The 23,726-nt window shown below is 39.7% G+C and overlaps 2 protein-coding genes across 2 annotated transcripts in view; one reads left to right on the forward strand and one right to left on the reverse strand.

The window, feature by feature from the left end:
• Nucleotides 1–16,684, reverse strand: part of QRSL1 (glutaminyl-tRNA amidotransferase subunit QRSL1) — a 32,234-nt gene extending 15,550 nt beyond the window's left edge. The window contains exons 1-5 of the mRNA XM_007465758.1: nt 16,661–16,684; nt 7,409–7,568; nt 6,752–6,850; nt 4,851–4,947; nt 2,346–2,522 (exon numbers count right to left, since the gene is read on the reverse strand). Of these exons, the coding sequence (XP_007465820.1) occupies nt 2,346–2,522; nt 4,851–4,947; nt 6,752–6,850; nt 7,409–7,568; nt 16,661–16,684 (557 nt within the window). The remainder of the gene's footprint in view (nt 1–2,345; nt 2,523–4,850; nt 4,948–6,751; nt 6,851–7,408; nt 7,569–16,660) is intronic.
• A 235-nt stretch (nt 16,685–16,919) lies between these two features.
• Nucleotides 16,920–23,726, forward strand: part of RTN4IP1 (reticulon 4 interacting protein 1) — a 45,520-nt gene continuing 38,713 nt past the window's right edge. Inside the window, exons 1-3 of the mRNA XM_007465759.1 lie at nt 16,920–17,571; nt 21,919–22,070; nt 22,860–22,928. Coding sequence (XP_007465821.1) covers nt 17,298–17,571; nt 21,919–22,070; nt 22,860–22,928 — 495 coding nt within the window. The 5' untranslated portion in view covers nt 16,920–17,297. The remainder of the gene's footprint in view (nt 17,572–21,918; nt 22,071–22,859; nt 22,929–23,726) is intronic.

The following is a 23,726-nucleotide window of genomic DNA, read 5'->3' on the forward strand; positions in this document are numbered from 1 at the left end:
TCTCCTGCATCGGCAGGCGGACTCTCAAGCACTGCGCCACCAGGGAAGCCCTAATGTGCATTTTTGAATAATTTTTCACATCTATTTGTATTTGCATTACCCAACTATGAAGTGTCTGTTCATTTTTTTGCTTAGTTATCTATATAGTCTATGTTTTTCTTATTAAAAGAAAAACCTTGAGGACATTATGCTAAGTGAAATAAGTGAGTCACAAAAACACAAATACTGCACTTATACTGCACAAATACTCACTTATATGAGGTCCCTAGAGTGGTCAAATTCACAGTGACAGAAAGTAAAAGAGTGGTGGCCAGGGGCTGGAGAGGTGGGGGGAAGGCAAATTGGAGGCTATCGTTTAAGTGGTATAGAGTTTAAGTTTTGCAAATGAAACAAGTTCTGGAGACTGGCTGTGTGATAATGTGGATGTACTTAACACTACAGAATTGTACACTTAAAAACAGTTAAGATGAGAAATTTTGTTATGTATATTTTACCACAATTAAAAATTTAAGCTATTTCAGGAAAAAAGGTTTTTCTGATTAGAAAAGTGTAATGTCTACTGTAAAAATTAAAATATTTTATAACTATATGATCTGTAAAGTGAAATTTCTCTTATAATCCCTGCCCCCATAATAATCCTGTTATCACTTTTTATATATATTTATCCAGACACTTCCATGCAACTAACATATATACATATGTAATTATTTTTTAACAGAAATAAGGCATACTATACATACTGTTCTGTAACTTGTTATGTATAATTATTACTTTTAACAGAAATAAGGTCATACTATACATACTGTTCTGCAACTTGTTTTCCACTTAACAGTGTATTTTGGATTTCTTCCCATGTCACCACATAGCACTCTAAATCATTCTTTTTAGTGGTTGCATAGTATCAATACTCCTAGAATCTTCCTGTTTTAAAAACTATTATAAAAGAAACAAATCAGTAGGGGGGAAAACAAATCAGAACACCTGATGGTTTGGGACCCATTCAACCTGGAGTTACTTTGGGTCTGTGCCTCTCTTGAGTACACTCAGAGTGAAGCTTTGGACTGAACAAGGCTCCTACGTGTCACATGGCCCTTGTGCTCTACAGAAAATGCAAATTAGATCGTCTTTCTTACCAAGTCCACTTGAGCCATAAAATCAGACTGCTGCTTTCACAATTTCTAAAAGGACACATTTTCTTATTAGGATTCCCTGATGTCTGGGTAAAAGTAAAACCTACATTTCCATAGGAATTATGTGTCAAAATGCCATCTTCTCAAAGCACATTCAGAAAGATGAACAGTAAGTGGGGTGACGAGGATAGAAAAAAGCCCCTAATCTTGCAACCCTTGCTTGTCAGAACTCTCATTAATATTAATGTGGTGCTATAAAATTCCACAGAGATAAAATGAAATGCTTTTACTTGTTAACAAGATTTCAGGGAAACTTAAAAACCTGTAGAATCTAAATCTCCATAGCTCTAAAAAATATAAATAAGTTATTGATTGCAATGCCTCAGAAAGCTTAGTTTCAGTGGATAATTAAGGAGAGATAAAATACACATAGTACTGCTAAAGAAAACATTCTATTTGGTTAAATTGAGACCAATAAAATGAATATAATAACAGCAATATTTATTTACTCTTCTTTAGATGGTTAAGAAATGCTTTACAAATGGGACTTAAGACAAAGCATGATTGATGGATTCTTTCCATATACAAACTAAGACAGTTGAACAAATCACCTCCCTACAAATTTGAAAAAAATTTATGTACTTATATATATTTTTAGTTGTAGGTTTAGAAAAACACTATTTAATATATTCTGTTGATACATATTAGGAACATTTTCTTCCTCCCTCCCTTCCTCCCTTCTTTCTTTCCTTCCCTTTTTTTTTTCTTAAGTCAGATTTAGCTGAAGGATAAACCATAGCTAACAATTTAGTTCAGCAGCACTCGACTAAAGCCAAGATATGTTAGTCTCTAAATATCTATACAATCAGTGAGCAGATACCCAAATAAATTATTTAAAAATGAAATTCAATGAAGTCTATTTAAGCTAACTGGTTTATTCTGTAAAATCATGTTTTTAAGAGAACCATATACTGTAGAGGAAGAGTTTAAATGTTGTCTTAAATTGAAGTTAAATGTATAGAATACACATAAGTGTACCATAAAGTTGAGTGTACTTAAGATATAATTTTGATACACCATTGAGCACAAATAGCTCAGTAGAGGGAAATAAAAATACCAAGGTATGAATGACTCTATTTTTGAATTTTATGTATGGTTTATGACTATTTGTATTAGGTTGGGTTTTTAAAGTACAGATAGAAAAAAACATCTTACGCAAAGCACGTGAACGCTGACACAGCCGCCGCGCTCCCTCCTGAGCTTCCTCCAGTTATGAGCCAATTTGAATCCTCATTCTCACCATGAGACTTCTGCTTCCTCTTTTCTCTATATTGTTTTGAATAACTCCAGGGGTTTTTAACTGGTCCAAATATGCCATCTGTGCTTCCAGATCTGAGATGAAGAAGTGAAGCAAGATATCTTAATACAATTCATTTTATGTAAAATTTTCATCTCCTGATTGTATTATTTGCTTCTGACACTGTATAATCCACTATAACTTGAATTAGAAAACGTAGGAAGCCTGCTTAGATGTACCTTTCTTTAATTAGACAGTTGAGGAGGTGAAGGATGGGAAGTAAGAGCATTTGTGGTGGAAAGTAGGAAAATACTAGTCTGCTAAGAAAAGAAAATTTTTATCCCAATTGATCATCTAATTCAGCTTAGGATGATTTCCTTTGTAAATTAAGGTCTTCCAGTTGAAGAGTGTCACAAAACATCCAAACAGTTAACAAGTAGTCTTTTGAAGGAATTCCTCTGTTAATCAGAAGTTTTAAGAGGCAAATTCCCCGGTGGTCCAGTGGTTAGGACTCCGCACTTCCACTGCAAGGGGCAACTAGGATCCACCCCTGGTCGGGGAACTAGGATCCCACATGCCGCATGGGGAAGCCAAAAAACTTTTTTAAAAATAAAATTAAAAAGTCAATTACATTTCTATAAACGAACAATGTTAAACAATTAGAAATTGAAAAGAAAACAGCATTTTCTATAACATTAAAAAAACATGAAACAGGGCTTCCCTGGTGGCGCAGTGATTGAGAGTCCACCTGCCGATGCAGGGGACATGGGTTCATGCCCTGGTCCGGGAGGATCCCACATGCCGCGGAGCGGCTAGGCCCGTGAGCCATAGCCACTGAGCCTGCGTATCTGGAGCCTGTGCTCCGCGACGGGAGAGGCCACAACAGTGAGAGGCCCGCGTACCGCAAAAAACAAACAAACAAAAAAACATGAAATACTTGGAGATAGATCAAACGTGCAAGATTTATATACAGAAATCATAAAAATATTGCTGAGAAAAATTAAACTCTAAATAAATGGAAAGATATACAGAATTCATAGGTCAGAAGGCACATATTAAGATGTCAATTTTCTACAACTTGATCTATAAACTCAATACCACCACAATCAAAATCCTGTCAAGCTTCTCTGTAGAAATTAGTAAGCCAATTCTAAACCTTATATGGACGCAAAGGATATAGCATACGTAAAATAATTTTGAAGAGGAACAACAAAGTTGAAGAGCTCTTATTACCTAATTTCAAGGCTTACTATAAAGCTACAATAATCAAGATAGCGTGATACTGGATACACAGATCAAAACAGAATCCAGAAATGAACCTATACATGTGTTCAACTGATTTTTTAAAAAATTAATTAATTAATTTATTTTTGGCTGCCTTGGGTCTTTGTTGCTGCGTGCGGGCTTTCTCTAGTTGCAGCAAGTGGGAGCTACTCTCCATTGCAGTGCACGGGCTTCTCATTCCGGTGGCTTCTCTTGTTGGGGAGCACAGGCTCTAGGCACACGGGCTTCAGTAGTTGTGGCTCGCAGGCTCAGTAGTTGTGGCTTGCACGCTCTAGAGCGCAGGCTCAGTAGTTGTGGCGCACAGGCTTAGTTGCTCCGGGGCATGTGGGATCTTCCAGGACTAGGGCTCAAACCCGGGACCGCTGCATTGGCAGGCGGATTCTTAACCACTGCGCCACCAGGGAAGCCCCTGTTCCACTGATTTTTGACAAAGGAATCAAAGTAATTTAATTTGAATTCTTATACAAATAGTCCCAGATCTATAGGACAGACATATGTAAAAAAAAATGAACTCTGGCTTTCTTCATATCATGTACAAAAAAATTAACTCAACTGGATCACAAGTTTAAATGTAAGAACTGAAACTATAAAACTTCTAGGAGAAAACAGGATAAAATCCTTTATGACCTTGGGAAAGGTAACAATTTCTTTGAAAAGACAAAAACATGAGTCATTAAAGAAAATGATGAACTGGACTTCATCAAAATTAGAAACTTTCACTCTTTGAAAGCCACGTTCAGAGAATGCAAAGACAAGCCAGAGATTCAGAGAACATATTTTCAAATCACCTATCTGATAATGGACCTGAATCCAGAATATATGGAAAAAACTATTATAACTCGGTAAGAAGATAACCCAACTTTTAAAAAAGGGCAAAAGATTTGAATAGATACTTCACTGAAGATATATGGGTAGCAAAATAAACACATGGTGTTTAACATCGTTAGTCATCAGGGAAATGCAAATTAAAACTAAAATGAGATATGACCTATTAGCAGAACATAATCTCATGGAGGGTCTGAGAAACTGGCATTAGAGTCCTCAAGAAATCACCTCACTACTTTTAGGTACCTACACTTAATGAAGTTAAAGACACAGATGAAAGAAATACAAGAAGAGAAAATTTCAATTTTACTTACCCCATAGCAAACTCATCTAAGTTTGTTTTTCCCATTAGTAGAGCTCCCTGATCCAACAACTTCTGAACTACTGTAGCATTATAAGGTGGTACATAACCTGAAAAAAATTCAGTTATTTTCTTCTTTTTTTAAAAAAATTGAGGTATAGTTTATTTACAATGTTATATTACAGGTGTACAACATAGTAATTCAAAAATTTTATAGATTATACTCCATTTAAAGTTACTATAAATGTTGGAATTTTATTATAAAATTCCCTGTGCTGTATAATATATTCTCGTAGCTTATTTTATACACAGTAGTTTGTACCTCTTAATCCCCTCCCCTACCTTGCCCCTGTCCTCTTAAAAATTCAGTAATTTTTGGGGCTTCCCTGGTGGCGCAGTGGTTGAGAATCTGCCTGCCAATGCAGACGACACAGGTTCGAGCCCTGGTCTGGGAAGATCCCACATGCCATGGAGCAACTGGGCCCGTGAGCCACAATTACTGAGCCTGCACGTCTGGAGCCTGTGCTCCGCAACAACAGAGGCCGCGATAGTGAGAGGCCTGCGCATCGCGATGAAGAGTGACCCCCACTTGCCACAACTAGAGAAAGCCCATGCACAGAAATGAAGCCCCAACCCAGCCATAAATAAATAAATAAATAAATACATTGTGGGGGAAAAAAAAAAAAAATTCAGTAATTTTTATCATAGGAAAGAAAACAGGGAACATGTAAATCATATACAAGAAACAAAATTTTAAACTGCAATTAAGCAATTCATATTGACATGTTAATTATTCCTAATTTAAGTAGTAGGTTGTACTTTCTTGTGAAAGTTAATTTTTTCTACTGCTAATTGCTATATGTTTTCCAAAGAAAGTCTATATATTCTGTCTTTACACCCTAAAACTATTGACTTTTAACAGTTAGTACTACAAAGTATTGAATGAGATGTACCCAAGTCATTTGAAACTAATCACAAATCATTATTTTGCTCATTGTACTTGACTTTCTCTTCTCAGATGTGCAATACCATGGTAATTTTTATCTATTTCCAGCAGGAAAAGATCTTCATTGTCAATTAAAATTTCCTCCATCTAGTGTATATTCCCAGACAATTAACAAGTCTACCTAACAGAGGAACTTGGGGCATACACCTCATAGACTGTTTTAGTGCATAGTACCCTAAATATGCTTTTTCCATTTCTGTTTCCTCCTTGGATCCAAATATCTTGATAAATATGATTCCTTTTTGACCTACTAAACTTTAAAAAATAAAACTAAGCTTCACTATACTAAGTATAGTGATAGATGGAGGAGTCAGGAGATAAAAATAACCAGACAGGGCTTCCCTGGTGGCGCAGTGGTTGAGAGTCTGCCTGCCGATGCAGGGGACACGGGTTCGTGCCCCGGTCCGGGAAGATCCCACATGCCGTGGAGCAGCTGGGCCTGTGAGCCACGGCCGCTGAGCCTGCGCGTCTGGAGCCTGCACTCCGCAACAGGAGAGGCCACAACAGTGAGAGGGCCCGCGTACCAAAAAAAAAAAAAAAACAAACAAAAAACAGACAGTAGATGCTAATAAATCCTCATACCATTTGCAAAAGAGGGGGAATGACAGCCACTTTACACTTATTTAAATAGTGTTACCAATGAGTGGGTGTTAGAGGTCACTTAGCATGTTTGTGATCAGTTATCAAGTCTTCCTAAGTAGGATTCATCCATTAAGCAGGCCTACCCCTGAAGAATAATTTTGCATTATGAAAGAGCAAATAGTAAAAAGGTAATATTCTACCCTAAGTTATTTCCTTTGCAGATATAATCAGTCTGAGAATATCTCTGTGCTTTAGTGTCTTATCTTTAATTTAAACTGAAAAATACCTATTTTTATAAAACAATGCTCTGGTCAGTTAAACTTTACCTTTCAGCATGTTTGATGCACATGTTGTCTCAATGCCGGCCGTGCTAAAGTTGTCTTTTACCGCAACGGGAATTCCATCTAAATCCCCGAGTGAGTGACCTGCATTAAAAAGTCAAAAGAATAGAAGAAATACTGGGTTGGCCAAAAAGTTTGTTTGGGTTTTTTCATAGCATCTTATGGGAAAAGCCACATCAACTTTTTGGCCAACCCAGTATCTAGCTCAAAATACAGACATTAATAAAAGTTATTAAAATACTAGTTTTTGCTAAAGACACGTCTTCAGAAATCAAATTTGTGTTAGAAATTATTACAGTTGGACATTATACCCATTAGCCTCATTTTTATTATACCTCATAGCCAGTTCTTTTTTTTAAAAAAAAAGTATGTATATATTTATTTATTTATTTATATTTTAAAATTTTTTGGCCATGCCGGCTGGCTTGCGGGATCTTAGCTCCCCGACCAGGAACTGAACCTGGGCCCCCAGCAGTGGAAGCTCGGAGTCCTAACCACTGGATCGCCAGGGAATTCCCCAGTTCTTAAAATAAGGGAACTTTTTATGTTTAAAGCTCCACTTGCCAAATGGAGACTGCTACATCCAATTAAACTCTTTCTCTCTTGGGATGTCACAATTAAGTATAATTCAAAGTAATTCACCTTTCTTATATCTTTTCTCTGATTCTTCAGCTTGCTTTAAGGCCACCTCTTCTGATACAGTAATGTAAGCATTTAGAAACTTGGTCTTCTTGATAAGGGAGAGACATCTTTGACAGAGCTCAGTTGGAGTAACTTGGCCTTGTTTCAGTGCCGCAGAAACCTAGAGTATACACAATTCAGAAACCCTTTGCCAAGTCTGCAGAAGTTTCAAATGTTACACTGAGGTGTGCAGATAGAGTGGTTAAGTATAAAAATTTGAAGTGAGGCTTGGATTCAAAACCAAGAGAACCTATCAAGTCTACACTTACTTAGGGTGGTGAATAAGGGTAACCTATCGGTCAGCTAGCTGAAAGATGGGTTGGAGGACACCACAGCCATAGCCCTAGCTGAGGAACTCTACATCAGGCTTGAACAAACAAGATCACTGGTTTAGGTAAGCCACCCTGTCTAGGAGAAGTAGAGGCCCAGTGTGGGTGAATCATGGGTTAGGGTAGATAGTGTACAGAGAGAAGCTTAGCTGCAACACAGGCCATCCACAGTGCAAAAAACAGAATGAACTAGACAAGGCATTACAGGACTTTATGGCCCCAAATAAGTGATCTTTATTAAACAGACCTTTTTATCTATTGGAGAATTCAAGCAAGAGCCACTACAAATTGAGAGAAATGCTTGTAAAATATGGGTTCAAAAGCCAACTAAAAACAAGCTTTTCTAAAACCCTGTCTTTGATGCATTAGGAAGGCTAGTAAAGGACGTGTTAAAATAAACTGCACTTCAAGTGACCAGAACCTGTGTATTAGTAAAGCCTAAGGTGAAGTGACGACTTGTAATACTTCCTGTATGAAGTAATAATAAATACTTACTAATTGAGTAAAAGGAATGAATAACAAGAAATCAAAGATGATACCAAGTCTTTAGAGACCATGTGAAAAGAGTTGGATAAGACGGTAGCTCAGACAAGGGGGATGGGGGGAAAAGTAACATTTTCTGAGTATTTACCAAGAGCCAGGCACTGTTGTTGCTTTAGATTCATTATTTATTTAGCCCTTAAAACAACCACTTAGGGCTTCCCTGGTGGCACAGTGGTTAAGAATCCACCTGCCAATGCAGGGGACACGCGTTCGAGCCCTGGTCCAGGAAGATCCCACATGCCATGGAGCAACTAAGCCCGTGCGCCACAACTACTGAGCACGTGAGCCACAACTAGTGAAGCCCGTGCACCTAGAGCAACAGAAGCCACCGCAATGAGAAGCCCGCGCACTGCAACGAACAGTAGCCCCCGCTCGCTGCAACTAGAGAAAGACCGCGCACAGCAAGACTCAATGCAGCCAAAAAAAATAATAATAATAAAATAAATAAATTTATTAAAAAAGCAAAAAAAAACCAACCACTTAAGTTAGGTATTATTAACCTCATTTTATAGATAAACTGAAGCTAAGAGAGGTTAAGTGATGTGTCCAAAGTCACGGAAACAGTAAAGGGTAACTTAACAGGTAGTAATAGTAAAAGTTAACAGGTAACTAACTGCTCCTTCACCATTTCTCTCTGCACCAGTGGAAGCTTAGCTTGTCCTGTATGCTGACTGTATTTTCACGTGTCCTATATACATCAAGCAATAGGAATTTGCATTTAGGGGAAAATCTGCAAATGATCTGCTCTAGGCTGTTGAATAAATCATCAAAGTGGTGGTATTCTTAGGCCTGAGGGTTTTAAGCCAGAAAAGCAGTGCAAATAGGCCATTGAGAGGACCCCTAACGCTGATGCACAAGAGGAGGAAAGGGCTGCCATGGGGATGCTGGGGGAGGGGTTTAGGATGGGGAGGGGCAGCTGGGCTCAACTTAAAGGAGGTAACCTAGCAACAAGAAGAGATATTTCTGTTGAACGGTTTGTATGAGATGTAAACTCTTTAGAAGAGAGAAACTGGAGAAAAAGAAACGACAGCAGTGTATTGTAATGTTGTAAACATGGAGTGGGCTTATGTAAATAGGCTGAGTGCAAGCGTCAGAACTAGCAAAAACGGAAAGCTGGAGACACAGAGAGGTATATAGACAGGCCTACCCCAGAGCAAAATTATAAAAATGAGGCAAATTATGCCTGCCATTTTCTCTTCTTCGCCTCCCTTCAAGTCCCCTAATGCCCATTATCCTCAAGTTGCCTTCTGACTTGCCAAGTGATATGAGAATAAGAGGTAAGGAACTGCAGTTATGGTTACAAGGGCAAGAAATGAGACTGTCTGGGAGCATTCTTTTTGTTTATTTATTGAAGTACAGTTGATTTATGATGTTGTGTTGGTTTCAGGTGCACAGCACAGTGATTCAGTGATACATACAAATATATCGATTTTTTCCAGATTCTTTTCCCTTATAGGTTATGACGTAGTATTGAGTATAGTTCCCTGTGCTATAAAGTATATAGTTACCTATTTTATATGTAGTAGTGTGTATATGTTAATCTCTAGCTCCTAATTTATCCATCTCCCCCATGCCCTTCCCCTTTGGTGACCATAAATTTGTTTTCTTTGTCTGTGGGTCTATTTCTGTTTTGTATATAAGTTCATTTGTATAATTTTCTTTTTTTTAAAGTTTCTACATATAAGCAATATCATATATTTGTCTTTCTCTGTCTGGCTTACTTCACTTAGTATGATAATATTTAGGTCCATCCATGTTGCTGCAAATGGCATTATTTCATTTTTTATGGTTGTGTAATATTCCATTGTATATATGTACCACATCTTCTTTATCCTTTCATCTGTTGATGGACATTTAGGTTGCTTCCATGTCTTGGCTATTGTAAATAGTGCTGCAATGAACATTGGGGGGTGTGTATTTTTTCGAATTATGGTTTTCTCCAGATACATGCCCAGGAGTGGGACTGCAGATCATATGGTAGCTCTATTTTCAGTTTTTTAAGGCCGTGCCATACCGTTCTGGGAGTACTCATTTTATTTTTTTTTTATTTTTTTAAAATTTTATTTATTTAATTTATTTTTTTTGGCTGCCTTGGGTCTTAGTTGCAGCACGCTGGGTCTTTGTTGAGGCCTGCAGGATCTTTCATTGCAGTGTGGGCTCTTCGTTGTGGTGCACATGTTTCTCTCTAGTTGTGGTGCACGGGCTTCTCTCTAGTTGTGACATGCACGGGGTCCAGAGCACATGGGCTCTGTAGTTTGTGGCATGCAGACTCTCTCGTTGGGGCACGCAAGCTCAGTAGTTGTGGCGTGTGGGCTTAGTTGCCCCATGGCATGTGGGACCTTAGTTCCCCGACCAGGGATGGAACCTGCATCCCCTGCATTGGAAGGCGGATTCTTTACCATGGACCACCAGGGAAGTCCTTGGGAGTACTCATTTTAAATGGTAATCTTTGTTAGGATCGTTCTTAGGAAATTTAGATTTGAGAAACTCAATGAGGGTATTGGAGAAGGGAAATGAAAACAAAGATGCTAATTAGCTAGAATGGATTAGATGTAAGGATTATGACATATAAATAGTACAGCAAAACTAAAGGTATCATATCTGAATATAAGATGAATATAAGATGAAATCAACTAGAAAAGTTTTCTCTTCCCTCTTTTCTCAAAACCCCCAGCTCATCTGAAGCACAGGCCTTGAAGATTATATTACTCTCCCTGGTGTGTTAATCTACAGTCTCCCTGATACTCCTTTTCATTCAAGTTTTTAGCAGCTGGTTTGCTGTAATCTTCTTTTCTGTGGCTCCTGCTGCTCTTTTTGTTGACTTCAAACTTCAAGTCAGGTACATGGACACATAGCCTCTCAGTTCCTGACCTCACTTCACACAAACTCTTCCTTCACCTCACCCCAGTTACCAGCTCACATGGTCATTAGCCCAGACTATATCATTACCAACCTCTGTATCATCTCCCAAACCTCAGTTCTAATTATCCCACATCTCTTGTCCCCTGAGCTCATTTACTCTACCACCCACATGGTCAGCAAGAAAACGGGGAACAGGGACTTCCCTGGTGGCGCAGTGGGTAAGAATCTACCTGCCAATGCAGGGGACATGGGTTTGATCCCTGATCCAGGAAGATCCCACATGCCATGGAGCAACTAAGCCCGTGCGCCACAACTACTGAGCCCACACTCTAGAGCCTGCAAGCCACAACTACTGAGCCTGTGCTCTAGAGCCTGCGAGCCACAACTACTGAGCCCATGTGCCACAACTACTGAGCCCATGTGCCACAACTACTGAAGCCCGTGTGCCTAGAGCCCATGCTCTGCAACAAGAGAAGCCACCACGATGAGAAGCCCTCGTGCTGCATCAGAGTAGCCCCTGCTCACCGCAACTAGGGAAAAGCCCATGTGCGGCAACGAAGACCCAACACAGCCAAAAATAAATAAAAAAATATTTAAAAAAGAAAGAAAGAAAGAATATGGGGACCTCAGTCCTACAACCACAAAGAAATGGATTCTGCCAACCAGTGAGGTGGAAAGAGGATCCCAAGGCATCCAAAGAGACTGCGGCTCTGGCTGACACCTTGATTTCAGCCTTGTGAGACTGAGTAGAGAACCCAGCTACTCCATTCCTGGATTCCTGACCCACAAAACTGTGAGATGATAAGACTGTGTGTGTGTTTTAAGAATGTGTTATTTTAAGCTGAAAAGTTTATACTAATTTGTTACACAGCAGTAGAAAAGTAATATACCTTCTTAGAAAAATTAAGAAATCTCCCTCAGGAACCATTCTTCTTAGAAAACAGGGGAAAAGAAAACTGTAAATACATACAATCTAGTAATTTTGTCACTGTAACAAAATTAGTGTTAATAATGGCACTTGGTTCTAGGCATTATCCTAGATGTTTTATATTTCATTTAATCTTCATATCCACACTAAGATGATGATATTATTTCCATTTTACAGATAAATTACTGAAGTTCCTGCTTAAAATCACATAGCTAGAAAGTAGCAGAGCTGGGATTCAACCAAGGGCCTTATCTTGTTTCCAAAGCCCATGCTCTGGGCCACTACACTCTACTTCTCTATGCAGGCTGTTACAGCATTTACTCCTCTAGCAAATAGAGAACATTTTGTTAACTTTACAGATAGCATCAAAGCTTCACTTAGGAAAAGAACTGTCTTTCAGAAGAAAAACTGTCTTGATAAATGCTTAAGGTATAGAAGAGCCCTTGAAAGCTGAGGGTCTGGTTGACTGCTACTCTCTTTAACACACTCATTTAACATTCATGCTTTTTGTCTCCATTGTTCCAAGAAATAGCACATCAAGACCACCAGTAACCTCCACATTCCTAAATCCAGCAGTCATGGCCCAGTCCAGCAGCACTCAGCATTCAACACAAGACATCACTCCCTCCTTGAAGCACTTCTTTTTCACTTGTACTTTGGGACACCAAGCCATCCTGGTTTTCCCCTTGCCTGGCCACTCCTTCAAGTCTCTTTTGCTGGCTCTGCTTCCTATTGCTGACCCCTAAATGTTGGAAAGTTATAGGCCTTGTTCTATATTTACACTCAGATCTCATCTGACCATATAACTTCCATTATGTCCTCTACTCTAGACAATTTATATTCTCATACCTAGCTTCTTTCTTGATCTCCACATTCCTATATCTACCTGCTTAACTGACATCTTCACTTGGATATCTTTAGAAGCATCTCAAAATTAACATGTCTTGATACTTTCTCCTCACAACATGCTCCCTGTAGAGTCTTTCCCATCTTGATAAATGTTACCATTTCTCCAATTGCCCAGGCCCCAAACCTAAGCATCCTCCTTGATTCATCTCTTTTCCCTCAAATCCCATATCCAATCCATCAGAAAGCCATACCTTAGAAAACTAACACCCGGGTTTCCCTGGTGGTGCAGTGATTAAGAATCCGCCTGCCAATGCAGATGACACAGGTTCGAGCCCTGGTCCAGGAAGATCCCACATGCCGTGGAGCAACTAAGCCTGTGAGCCACAACTACTGAGCCCACGTGCCACAACTACTGAAGCCCACGTGCCTAGAGCCTGTTCTCTGCAACAAGAGAAGCCACCGCAATGAGAAGCCCGTGCACCACAACGAAGAGTAGCCCCTGCTCGCTGCAACTAGAGAAAACCCGCGCGCAGCAACAAAGACCCAGCACAGCCAAAAATAAATAAATAAAATTTAAAAACCCCCAAACAACAACAAAAAACTAACACCCACTTTGCATTACTTCTCCTCCCATCACCCTATCCATGCTGCCATCAGCTCTTGACAATGCAACGACCTTCTAACTGGTCTTCCTGCTTCCCTACTTGCTTTCCTACAGACCATAATCCTGAATAACCTGAAGGAGCTTTTTAATTTTTAAGTCAGATCATGTCCAAAGACTCACAGCTTCCCAGAGGATTTGCATTACATTTATTTATTTATTTATTTTTGCGGTACGCGGGCCTCTCACTGTTGTGGCCTCTCCTGTTGCGGAGCACAAGCTCCGGACGCGCAGGCTCAGCGGCCATGGCTCACGGGCCCAGCCGCTCCACGGCACGTGGGATCTTCCCGGACCGGACCACGAACCCGTGTCCCCTGCATTGGCAGGCGGACCCTCAACCACTGCGCCCCCAGGGAAGCCCTGCATTACATTTAGAATAAAATCCACACTCCTTAACATGGCGGAAAGGTAATCCGGCTCCTGCTTATCGATAACCTCATCTCCCACTACTCTTCTCGTTCAGTTCTCTTGGGTCTGCTGGCCTTCCTGCTATTCCTTGACCACATCAAGTTTGCTCTTGCTTCAGAGACATTGCACTTTTATTCTTTCCTCTGCCTGGAACACCCTTCTCCCAGATCTTCCCAGGGCTCACCCTTCTCATCCTTCAGGTCTCTACTAAATATCACCCACTCAGTCAGCGAAACCTTCTTTGACCGCTCTATCTAAAACATCCATCTCTCCAACTAATTCGCACACTATAGCCTGCTTAAACTTTTTTCGTGGCACCTACACTACCTGAAATTCTATTATTTACTTAAAGAAACTTATTTAATGCCTGCTTCCCCACAAAAATGTAGGCTTGATGAGGGCAGGAACTTCTGTCTTCAATGCTAATCCCCAGTGTCTGGAACACAGAGGTGCTCAATAAATGTTAATTGAATGCATGAATAACTGAGTTGTTTAAAATTTGGAGTCTATTTTCCCATAGAACAGTAATTAAATGTTCTTAGGCTAGACCCCCAAGAAGCCTACTGGATATATAATTAACTTTCTTTAATATAACAGTAATCATTTAATATAACTTTAGGGTTAATAATATTAGCCTGGCATCTGGTTCCTAGAAACACTGGGATCATGCCACAAGAAAGGCAGGTGAAAGTAAGACTCTTCCCCCTTACTGAGTGTACCTGGGTAAAATTTACAAGTAGCAGTTTTACCTCCTATTTGGCATTTTACCGCCTTTTAGTGCTTCCTCCTAGGGCTCCTCTACTGCCCTAAGCCTCCACTTAGGCCCCCAAATTGTCTCAAAATGCCAGTTTCCAGCCCCTCCCTCAATCCCCTCCCCCGCAAAATTTTCCCTTTCCTTAACTGATTATCTCAGCAGGGGTGTGATGGAGAGAAATCTGATTGAACTATTATAATTCACAATGGATAAATAAATCATTCAACCTTCCCAGGCATCTTTACATATTTAAAATAGAATGTGTACTAAATTAATCTCTAATTGGTAGAATTTGGGGCATTGGTACAGTGATATGGAAAGAACAGAGTGGACAGAAGATATATTATGGGCTGGCAAAATAAGCAAATAATGTTTTCCACACAATAGGCATCAATAGATATTTGTTAAAAGAGTGATTAAGTGAAAGTAATCATGCCAAGGCAATTTCCTGACTACCCTTGGGTCAGCTTCCCTTTTCCCCCTTGAGGTAAAAGTTGTTTCTGACAATGGCTCACTGGACATTAGGAAGGGGTGGCACAAAAAAGGTAGTGCTGAGGGAAAGGGCAGAAAAAGAAAATACCGTATTTTTTAGGTTATATTTCATTTTAAAACAAGTTTGGAGTTAAAATTTTTTTAATTTTTAAAAACAAATTGGATTCTTCGCTGACAGTATAGGCAAGATACAATTTAGGATAGTAAAACAAAAATGTATTTAGGGGAATAACTATTATTTAAAATCTATGGATTTAAAGTTCTCATAATTTACAGCTTTCTAAAAGGCTGCCAGCTAGAAAAAGAAAAAAAAGACTTCCCAGGTGAAGATACAAATGGAAGATGGAAGATGGGGTAGGTCCTCAATTGCTACTTATCAGCAGAATCACCTGGAACCCAGGTTAAACCATACACTCTGGGCCTTACCATACTAGCCTTCCTGAGTGGGACACAGCTGTAGTTTTAAGGCGGGCCGAGGTGATTCTGATAGCAGTGGGCCTGCAGACAGCTCTGCAGGTTGACAGATCAGAAAGCAAGGAGATCTGAACTAAAGCCCTAACAGGGATAAAGTGAGAGAACAGATCCCAGACATAAGTTCAAAAGGGAACTAACACGGTTTAGTGACTTACTGGATATAACCTATGAAGAAGAATCTAAGGGCACCTGGGATAACAGTTGTGCCGCTAAAAACAGAATATTAAGAATTCCGTAATTAGGTTTTTGTTTGTTTTTTATGATGGAGATTGAGACGCAAGAGGTCATTCTGTTACAAGGATGAAGTCAGCTTTGGTTAGATTCATCAAACTCTTGTGGGAGTTTTCGAAGAGCTGTCCATTAGACATTCACAAGTATAGCCTAGAGTTCAAAAACGATGTCCAGTTAATGGAGACACGGGTAAGAGAATCATTGGTATCTTGGTGATAGTTGAAGCTTGAAGAATGAATATATCCAGGGTGGAAAAAAGCTAAGAATCACTAGTTTGGCTTTTGCAAGGGGCAGATTTGCGGGCTTCTTAGTGAGGACTGCATCAGATGTGTGTAGCGGACAAGAGAGACTGACGCGGACCAGCCAAATCCCCTTTATCTGGCTGAGACCGGCCAGGGCCCCACGCAGCCAAGGCGAACGAATAATCGAGAGAAGCCACTGTTCCCTTCCACCCCACAGCGCGGCGGTGCAGAAGCCTACCCCGCGGAGATCCTAACTCCTGAATGGATATGAGGAGCACAGCCCAAGGACCCGGAGATCCGAATCCCCCACCAAGTTCCAGGGAAGGAGTAGGCGAGGCTGACCAAGATACGCGCCGGCCGGGGGACGCCACGTCCACATGAACAAGGACTCCGCGAATCTTCCCGACCTCCCCGGGCCCTCAGCAGACAATTCCACTCACTTCTCGGAGGGTCCGGCCCAACATGGTCCTCGCGTCCCACCCGCCACCAGAGGGGCTTGGTGTCAAGGAGGAAAAAGAAAGGTCAACTGCCACTGCCCGTATTACATGGGCGCAGCCATTTGCCAGCGAACCTGTCAGCACCGAGTACTCAGATTGGTCGAATTGCAGCCCGAGGAAAATGATCTTTGCACGCGATTGGCTGGTGCCGCTAAGGAAGTCCTGCGGGGAAGTAGAGCTGGTGGCAAGGAGACTCCGGGGTCGCGGCGGGAACCTGGAATTGTGTGAATTTCTCTGACATCCGGATCGCGAGCGGAGTCGGCTTGTCCCGCAGAGGGCTCCCGGGACAGGGCAGGATTCTAGCGGTTTTGTTTTTGTTTTTAAGGGGAGCGGGTGTAAGGGAGGAGGAGAATGGACAGAATACTGACTGGAACGTTAATTGGAGCATTTCAGATGTGAAGAGTAGAGTAGTTCCGTACTCTTCTTTCTTCAGTTGCTCCATCAGTCTAACTTCATTTTTGGATTCCCAGCTTTGAAACCGGCCAGAGCGTTTGGCAGAATTTGACCGAATTCAGGTGTGAGGGTTTGAGCCAGTATAAGTGCCTTTTAATTAGGGCACGCAATTCAACCACTGTTTACGATGGGATTTCTGAAGACCTGTGTACTTAGAAGAAATGCATGCACTGCGGTTTGCTTCTGGAGAAGACAAGTTGTACAAAAGCCTTCAGTTAGAAAGATTAGTACTACCTCTCCAAGGAGCACTGTCATGCCCGCTTGGGTGATAGATAAATATGGGAGTAATGAAGTGCTTCGATTTACTCAGAACATGATGATACCAATGATACACTATCCAAATGAAGTCATTATCAAAGTTCACGCTGCGAGTGTAAATCCTATAGATGTTAATATGAGAAGTAAGTTTCAAAAGACATTCCTCAATTACTTTTTTTTTTCTTCAGACAATCTCATCAGGGATTAGTTTTAAAAGGTCAGTTATTGACTACACTTTTTTGGTTAACACAAAGGAATTGTTTAGGGTTTTGACAGTATCTCAGTAGATATTTCCAAAATTTTTGAAATTGCAATGTCCACGGTATGCTTTAATCTTTCACAAAATATAAGTTTGAATTGCTTCCAATACTACCTAAAAATGTAAATTGGGACTTGAGAATTGTATCCACAGCTAACTTTGTGGTACACTCTCCTGGGAACTTTGTGATATTCTGAGGTCCATCACAGGTTTTAGAGGTATGCTTATGTTTTCATATCAGTTCAGAATTTGCATTTCCATAGTAATTTTTATTTCCCTCCCACTAATCACAGCTTTGTTTAATGGTCCAGTGGACAAAGCAGCAGAACAGGATGCCAGGATATGGACACAGTACTTTCCTCATTTTTGCTGTTGCATTCTGCAAAGTTAAAATACACTTTTCTGTTTTGCGCCATCCTCAATGGGAATAGTGTTATCTTAATTTCTGCTGGTGGATATTGACAAAGCTTGGAGAGTACTGTATTCCTTATGCAATTATTATAGTGCTGGAAAGATTGATTACCATTTGTGAATTACTTTAACTTTGGAAAATAATGACAAAAAAATGAGCAATTGAAATGTGGCTAGTGTGGGATGTACAGTTAGTGTAAAATATACACTAGATTTCAAAGGCTTAGTAAGAAAAAAATGAATGTAAAATATCTTATTAATAATTTTATGTTCATTACATATTAACCTGATAATATTTTGGATATATTAAGTAAAATATTAACATTAATTTCACTTCTTTCTTTTTATAGTGGCTACTAGAAAATTTTAAGTTAGATATGTGGCTTGCATTATATCTCTTGGACAGTGCTGATCTAGACATGTGAGGAATAACTGTTACGTATTTCTTTGTGGGGAGGGAGTTTGGGGAAAGACGGACTCAAAATGTAGCTGGAGAGGTCTGTTAAGAATTAATTGAAATGATTTTATGATGATTGCCTCATGAAATACACATTTGTATTCTTTTTGTTCGCTTTAAAGTAATAATTGCCATTACTAGTCGGGCATATTGTTTCAGTTTATTCCATTTACATTGTGCATGAAGATAATTTAGTTTTTATCAGAATTATCTTTAAGTGGTAGATTTATACCCAGTGACCATTATGTTTTTTTCATTTCCTTGATTATAAGCTCTTTGAAGGTAGATCCCATGCCCTGTCAACTGTAGCCTGTTTCTATGCTTCACATGTGTAGTTGTCATTCAGTATTTTTTTTTTTTTTTTTTTTGGTACGCGGGCCTCTCACTGTTGTGGCCTCTCCCATTGCGGAGCACAGGCTCCGGGCGCGCAGGCTCAGCAGCCATGGCTCACGGGCCCAGCCGCTCCGCGGCATGTGGAATCCTCCCAGACCGGGGCACGAACCTGTGTCCCCTGCACTGGCAGGCGGACTCTCAATCACTGCGCCACCAGGGAAGCCCAGTCATTATTTTTAATGTCATTTTATATTTTCATTCTAATTTAAGGTTACAAACTAAAATAAGTGGTTTTCGTCTTCATTTAGGTCTGTTAACTTTTCATTTCTTTGAATGCATGTGCACAATTTGTATTGTGTACATTTTAACTTCAGTAGAATGGCTGGGTCTGGACTTGCTTGGCTGCTATTTAATGTAATATTATAACACATTTTATATATACTTTTATATAGTATTCTTGAGACATCTTAGTTTTTTATGACTTGACTGAGTAATATTATTTGCAAGTTATCCTCTTTATTTCCTGCTCGTGAATTCTTTTTGGAGAATGTATGATTATCGTTGCGGAAGATACCTGAAATATGGGGAAATAAAATAATGAATATAAGATCGTAAAGTGTAGGGAGCAGTTATTTCCCTTGACGAGAAAGCAAGGACGTGTCTGTTTTGAAAGATGAAAGCCAGCTGTTTTTCTGGAGATGTCCACTATTGTTGGACATAAAATCATAAATCATATAAATGGCTAATGAATAATCTTAAAATAGAAAAAAATACAGCCAACAGCATCATACCAACAAAGTTTGGCTTCTTTAGATGGAATTAAAGCTTTTGAGACGGAGGGCAGATTTAGGATTTTCCAAACCACTCCAACTCTGAACCAAACTGGTCACCTCTAAGAATGGGACAGAGCTCCTAAGGGTTCCCATTTCATTGTGTCACCAAGCAGGTTCTCAGTTCCTAACTACCAGCTGTTTCTGGATTTGGGGCTAAGTTAGCTGGTACCAGTGAGCCAGAGTTACTCAGGTGATATCGAGGTGACCAAGAAAACAACCTTGCCCTGCAGGCTGTGTAGCTTAGAGAGGACTGAATTTTTTTTTTTTTTTTTTTTTTGCAGCTCTGAAACAGCAGCTAAAATTTGACATGGCTAAATGCCTGCTTCTGTTGATCAAACCACATAGGAATTTCAGTGAATAATTGTTTAATTGTGTTTGAGAGTGGAAAAGGAATGTAAGACAGGAACGTAAAATGTGACTTTTGTGAATATTACATGTGAAGTTTTTCTTTCCCCTGATAGAATGCACTCGTAACCAGCCAGCTGGCAAGTATGTAATATTGGCATGGTGGCCATCAGCTTAGATTTTCTGGGACTTTTCCAACTTTCAAACACTTTCTTCCATGTGTCTTGATTTTTATTAAAAACAACTTCTGCAAGCTACCCTCCTGTCAGCGTCTCTCCCTGTATCCTCTACCTCCTGCTGCGTGGATTAACTGTCATTGCTCTCATCTAAGCCCAGCTCTCCACCTGGGTTCTAGGCCCCATGCCCTCTCACCCACACAGGTGCATTGTTTCAGCAGTTCTCTCCTGCATCTTCAGTCTTTTCCTTTTCACTGGATCATTCCCATTGGCATACAAACTTGCTGTTAATTTCTGCATTCTTAAAGAGGAAAAAAAAAAAACCTTAAACATCCTTCCTCTATCGCACTCGTCCCCCTCCAGCCACCGCCCCATTTCTCTGCTCTCCTCTGTAAGCAAAACTATTTGAAAGAGTTGAATGTTCTCATGGTCTCCAATTCCTCACTCCCATTCTCTCTGTCACCCCGTGCCACAGCAGCCGCTCCTATGAAGGTCACAAAAGACTGCTGTGTTGTTGGATCCAGTATTTTGTTTTGTTTGGGGGGTTTTGTTTTTTAAAAGCCTATTGGCAGCTTTTGACCTTATTTGAAAAACTATCTTCCCCATCAGCAGCATTTGACTTCTTTAAACGACCCTCTTCTCTTGGCTTTCTGAGCACCTTTTCACTGGCCAAGGCTTCTCGGGCTCCTTTGCTGGTTTCTCCCCATCCTTAGGATTTAATGAGGATGAGTGGGAGAAAAGGGGAGACTTACTGAGTGGTTTAGTGATTCTGGAGCATAAATTGTGGTACATGACACTAGAAAGGTAAGCAGGGTGCTTATCTTGGAGAGCCTTACATAGCAGAAATGTTCTTAGAAGGATGTCGAGCAGAAGAGATGACAACAGTACTTTTATGTCTTAGAAAAGCCATTTGAGATGTTGAAGCTGTGTAATAAACTACTTTGGATTATTATAGATATTACAGCCAATTTATTTGAACCAAAAAAATGCTGATCAGAGGAATGTTTTCAGCTCTGTTTAGCTGATGTTTATGTAAACGTTCTTAAAAATAAAATGATGTATAATAAAGCAGTCAACCTGATTTAACATATCAGAACTGATGCAGCCAAGTGGTTCTTTTCCATTTGGGAACCTTGCACTTAACCCAGAGATGTTCTAGAAACATGTTTTGTGAGGCAGGGACAATTACTCATAGACCAGTGTCAGTGTCCAATACTGTATCCATGCCTTATTTGTTTATTAACCAGACAACTTTAACACTATCTTCTTCACCAGACTTGGCTTCAGAGGACTTGGTTGTTTAAAAAAATCCGTGAACGAATAAATTAACAAAGAAACCATCTTCAAAGAACAAAGTAAAACCTATAAAAGGAAATAATGAAAGTTCTGAAGACAGTTTCAAAATTGGAATTTCAAAAACAGTGATTGTGAATCAGCTATACTCCAGTATAAAATAAAAATTAAAAACAGTGACTATGACTTTCCAAATAATTTTCTTTGAAAGGAACAACATTCATTGTTTTTATGCTTTCTTGTGTGATGGTAAAAAGTTTATAAGGTTGATTACTTTATAATCTGCATCTTGAAGATCTAGAATTGTACCTGGCCTGTAACCCTGCAGTAGTTTTGAAATCATCCCATTCTTTTGGAAGAAACAAGTAAATTGTATTTCATAGGTGGCTATGGAGCTACAGCTTTAAATATGAAACGTGATCCTTTACATATTAAAATCAAAGGAGAAGAATTTCCCCTGACTCTGGGCCGGGATGTGTCTGGTGTGGTGATGGAGTGTGGACTTGATGTGAGGTACTTCAAGCCTGGCGATGAGGTGAGTTATCACATTCCACTATTCCTTCTCAAAATTTGCCGATTTAATTCTGCTGCTTTTGGAAATATATTCCATATCATTGATCTTCTTTTCAACAAATACAGTGAGCTTTGGCTGGGGCCCTCATTTTCTTGGTTCAGTTCTTCTTTCTGTTGTTTCTAGTTCTGTCACAATAGCTTGCTGTGCTCGAACTTTTCTAAATCCAGTGCTTAAGAATTGCAAGACTTTAAGATATATATGATTGGGACTTTTTAAGTCTTTAAATGACAGTTTCTACCTTATGGGTTAGATGGTTTTAAAATAGCTAAAGGTTGATATAATCACCTGTCCCTTGTCACTTTGAACTTTTATACCAAGAAATTAAAGTCACCTTATAATAATAGCTAGCACTGTTCTAGTTGTTTTTCATAAAATAACTCATTTAATCCCTATGAAGTAAGTACAGCTAGGCCCAGTTTACAGGTGAGGAAAGTCAAGCTATAAAGAGGTCCCACAGCTAATAAGTGGTAGAGCCAGGATTCAGGCCCCAGAGACAGTGTTCTTACCGGTACTCTAAGTAGCCAGTAAATACAGCAGGATTTACTGGTTATCTACCTCCAAAGTGGTTTGACTTGGTAAATCTAGAATCATACTAAATAATACATTGATATCATGTGAAAATAACTCTATTATTTGCTGGATTGCTGACTTGTGCTTTTTATCACAGGGTGGCGTATGTATTGGGGAACACTCTCATGCTTAGCTTTGGCTTAAAAAGATCTGTTTGTAACGAAGCTGTGTGTGTTTCAGGTCTGGGCTGCAGTTCCTCCCTGGAAGCAAGGCACTCTCTCAGAGTTTGTTGTAGTCAGTGGGAATGAGGTAACTCACCAGTTCTGTGCTGAAATGCCACTGGAAAGTAGAAACAAAGACTGACAAATATCTCTGAAATAATTGGAGTTTTTTTTTTTTTTTTTGAGATCAGGTTCAAGTGTTATGGGTAGTTTTGAAAGAACCGAGATAGAGAATAGGAATTTTTAAAAGATCTAAAAAAAGTATTGGATGTCATTTAAATAACACTGCCTGCCAAAGCGTTTTTATCTTTGTCTTGTGGAACAGGGATTTGGAGCAAGATCTAGAAACCCTGCTGTGTTTCTTGGTTTTATCCAGTATAAATAGTTGAAACCAGATATACCAAGTGGAGCATACCGATTCATCATAAACAGAAGCATGGAAGCATCAAGCTGTTTCAGATAACTTTCAAAACAGGAGTCTAATCAAATCCAGTCAGGAGGCCTAACAATTTAATTAGAAAGAAGGGGGTTAATATTAAGGAAATTGCCTACAGAAGGGAGGGCAGGACGGGAAAAAGGATTAGAAAAAAGATAAGATTAGAAAAAGTCTGGAAAGATTACCTTCCAGTAAACGGGGGTGAAGGAAACAGCTGATCACAAAAACAAATTAGAATGTATTTATGAGGGTTCAAGGTTTATTTGGGTTTATTTCTGGGTATAGTTAGGACTAATGGTATTGTTGAATGTGGTCTTCTTATGAAGCATTAAGGAGCAGTATCTGATAATGTAACCTATAAAACCTTACTGAACCTCTGCGAGGCAGGTTGAGTCATTTGGAGAAATTCCTTAGGGCTAATCTTGGAGTAGGGTTTGCAGTAACTGCTGA

The sequence above is a fragment of the Lipotes vexillifer genome, unplaced genomic scaffold, assembly GCF_000442215.2.
Source record: "Lipotes vexillifer unplaced genomic scaffold, Lipotes_vexillifer_v1.1 scaffold732, whole genome shotgun sequence".
NCBI classification, from domain to species: Eukaryota; Metazoa; Chordata; class Mammalia; order Artiodactyla; family Lipotidae; genus Lipotes; species Lipotes vexillifer.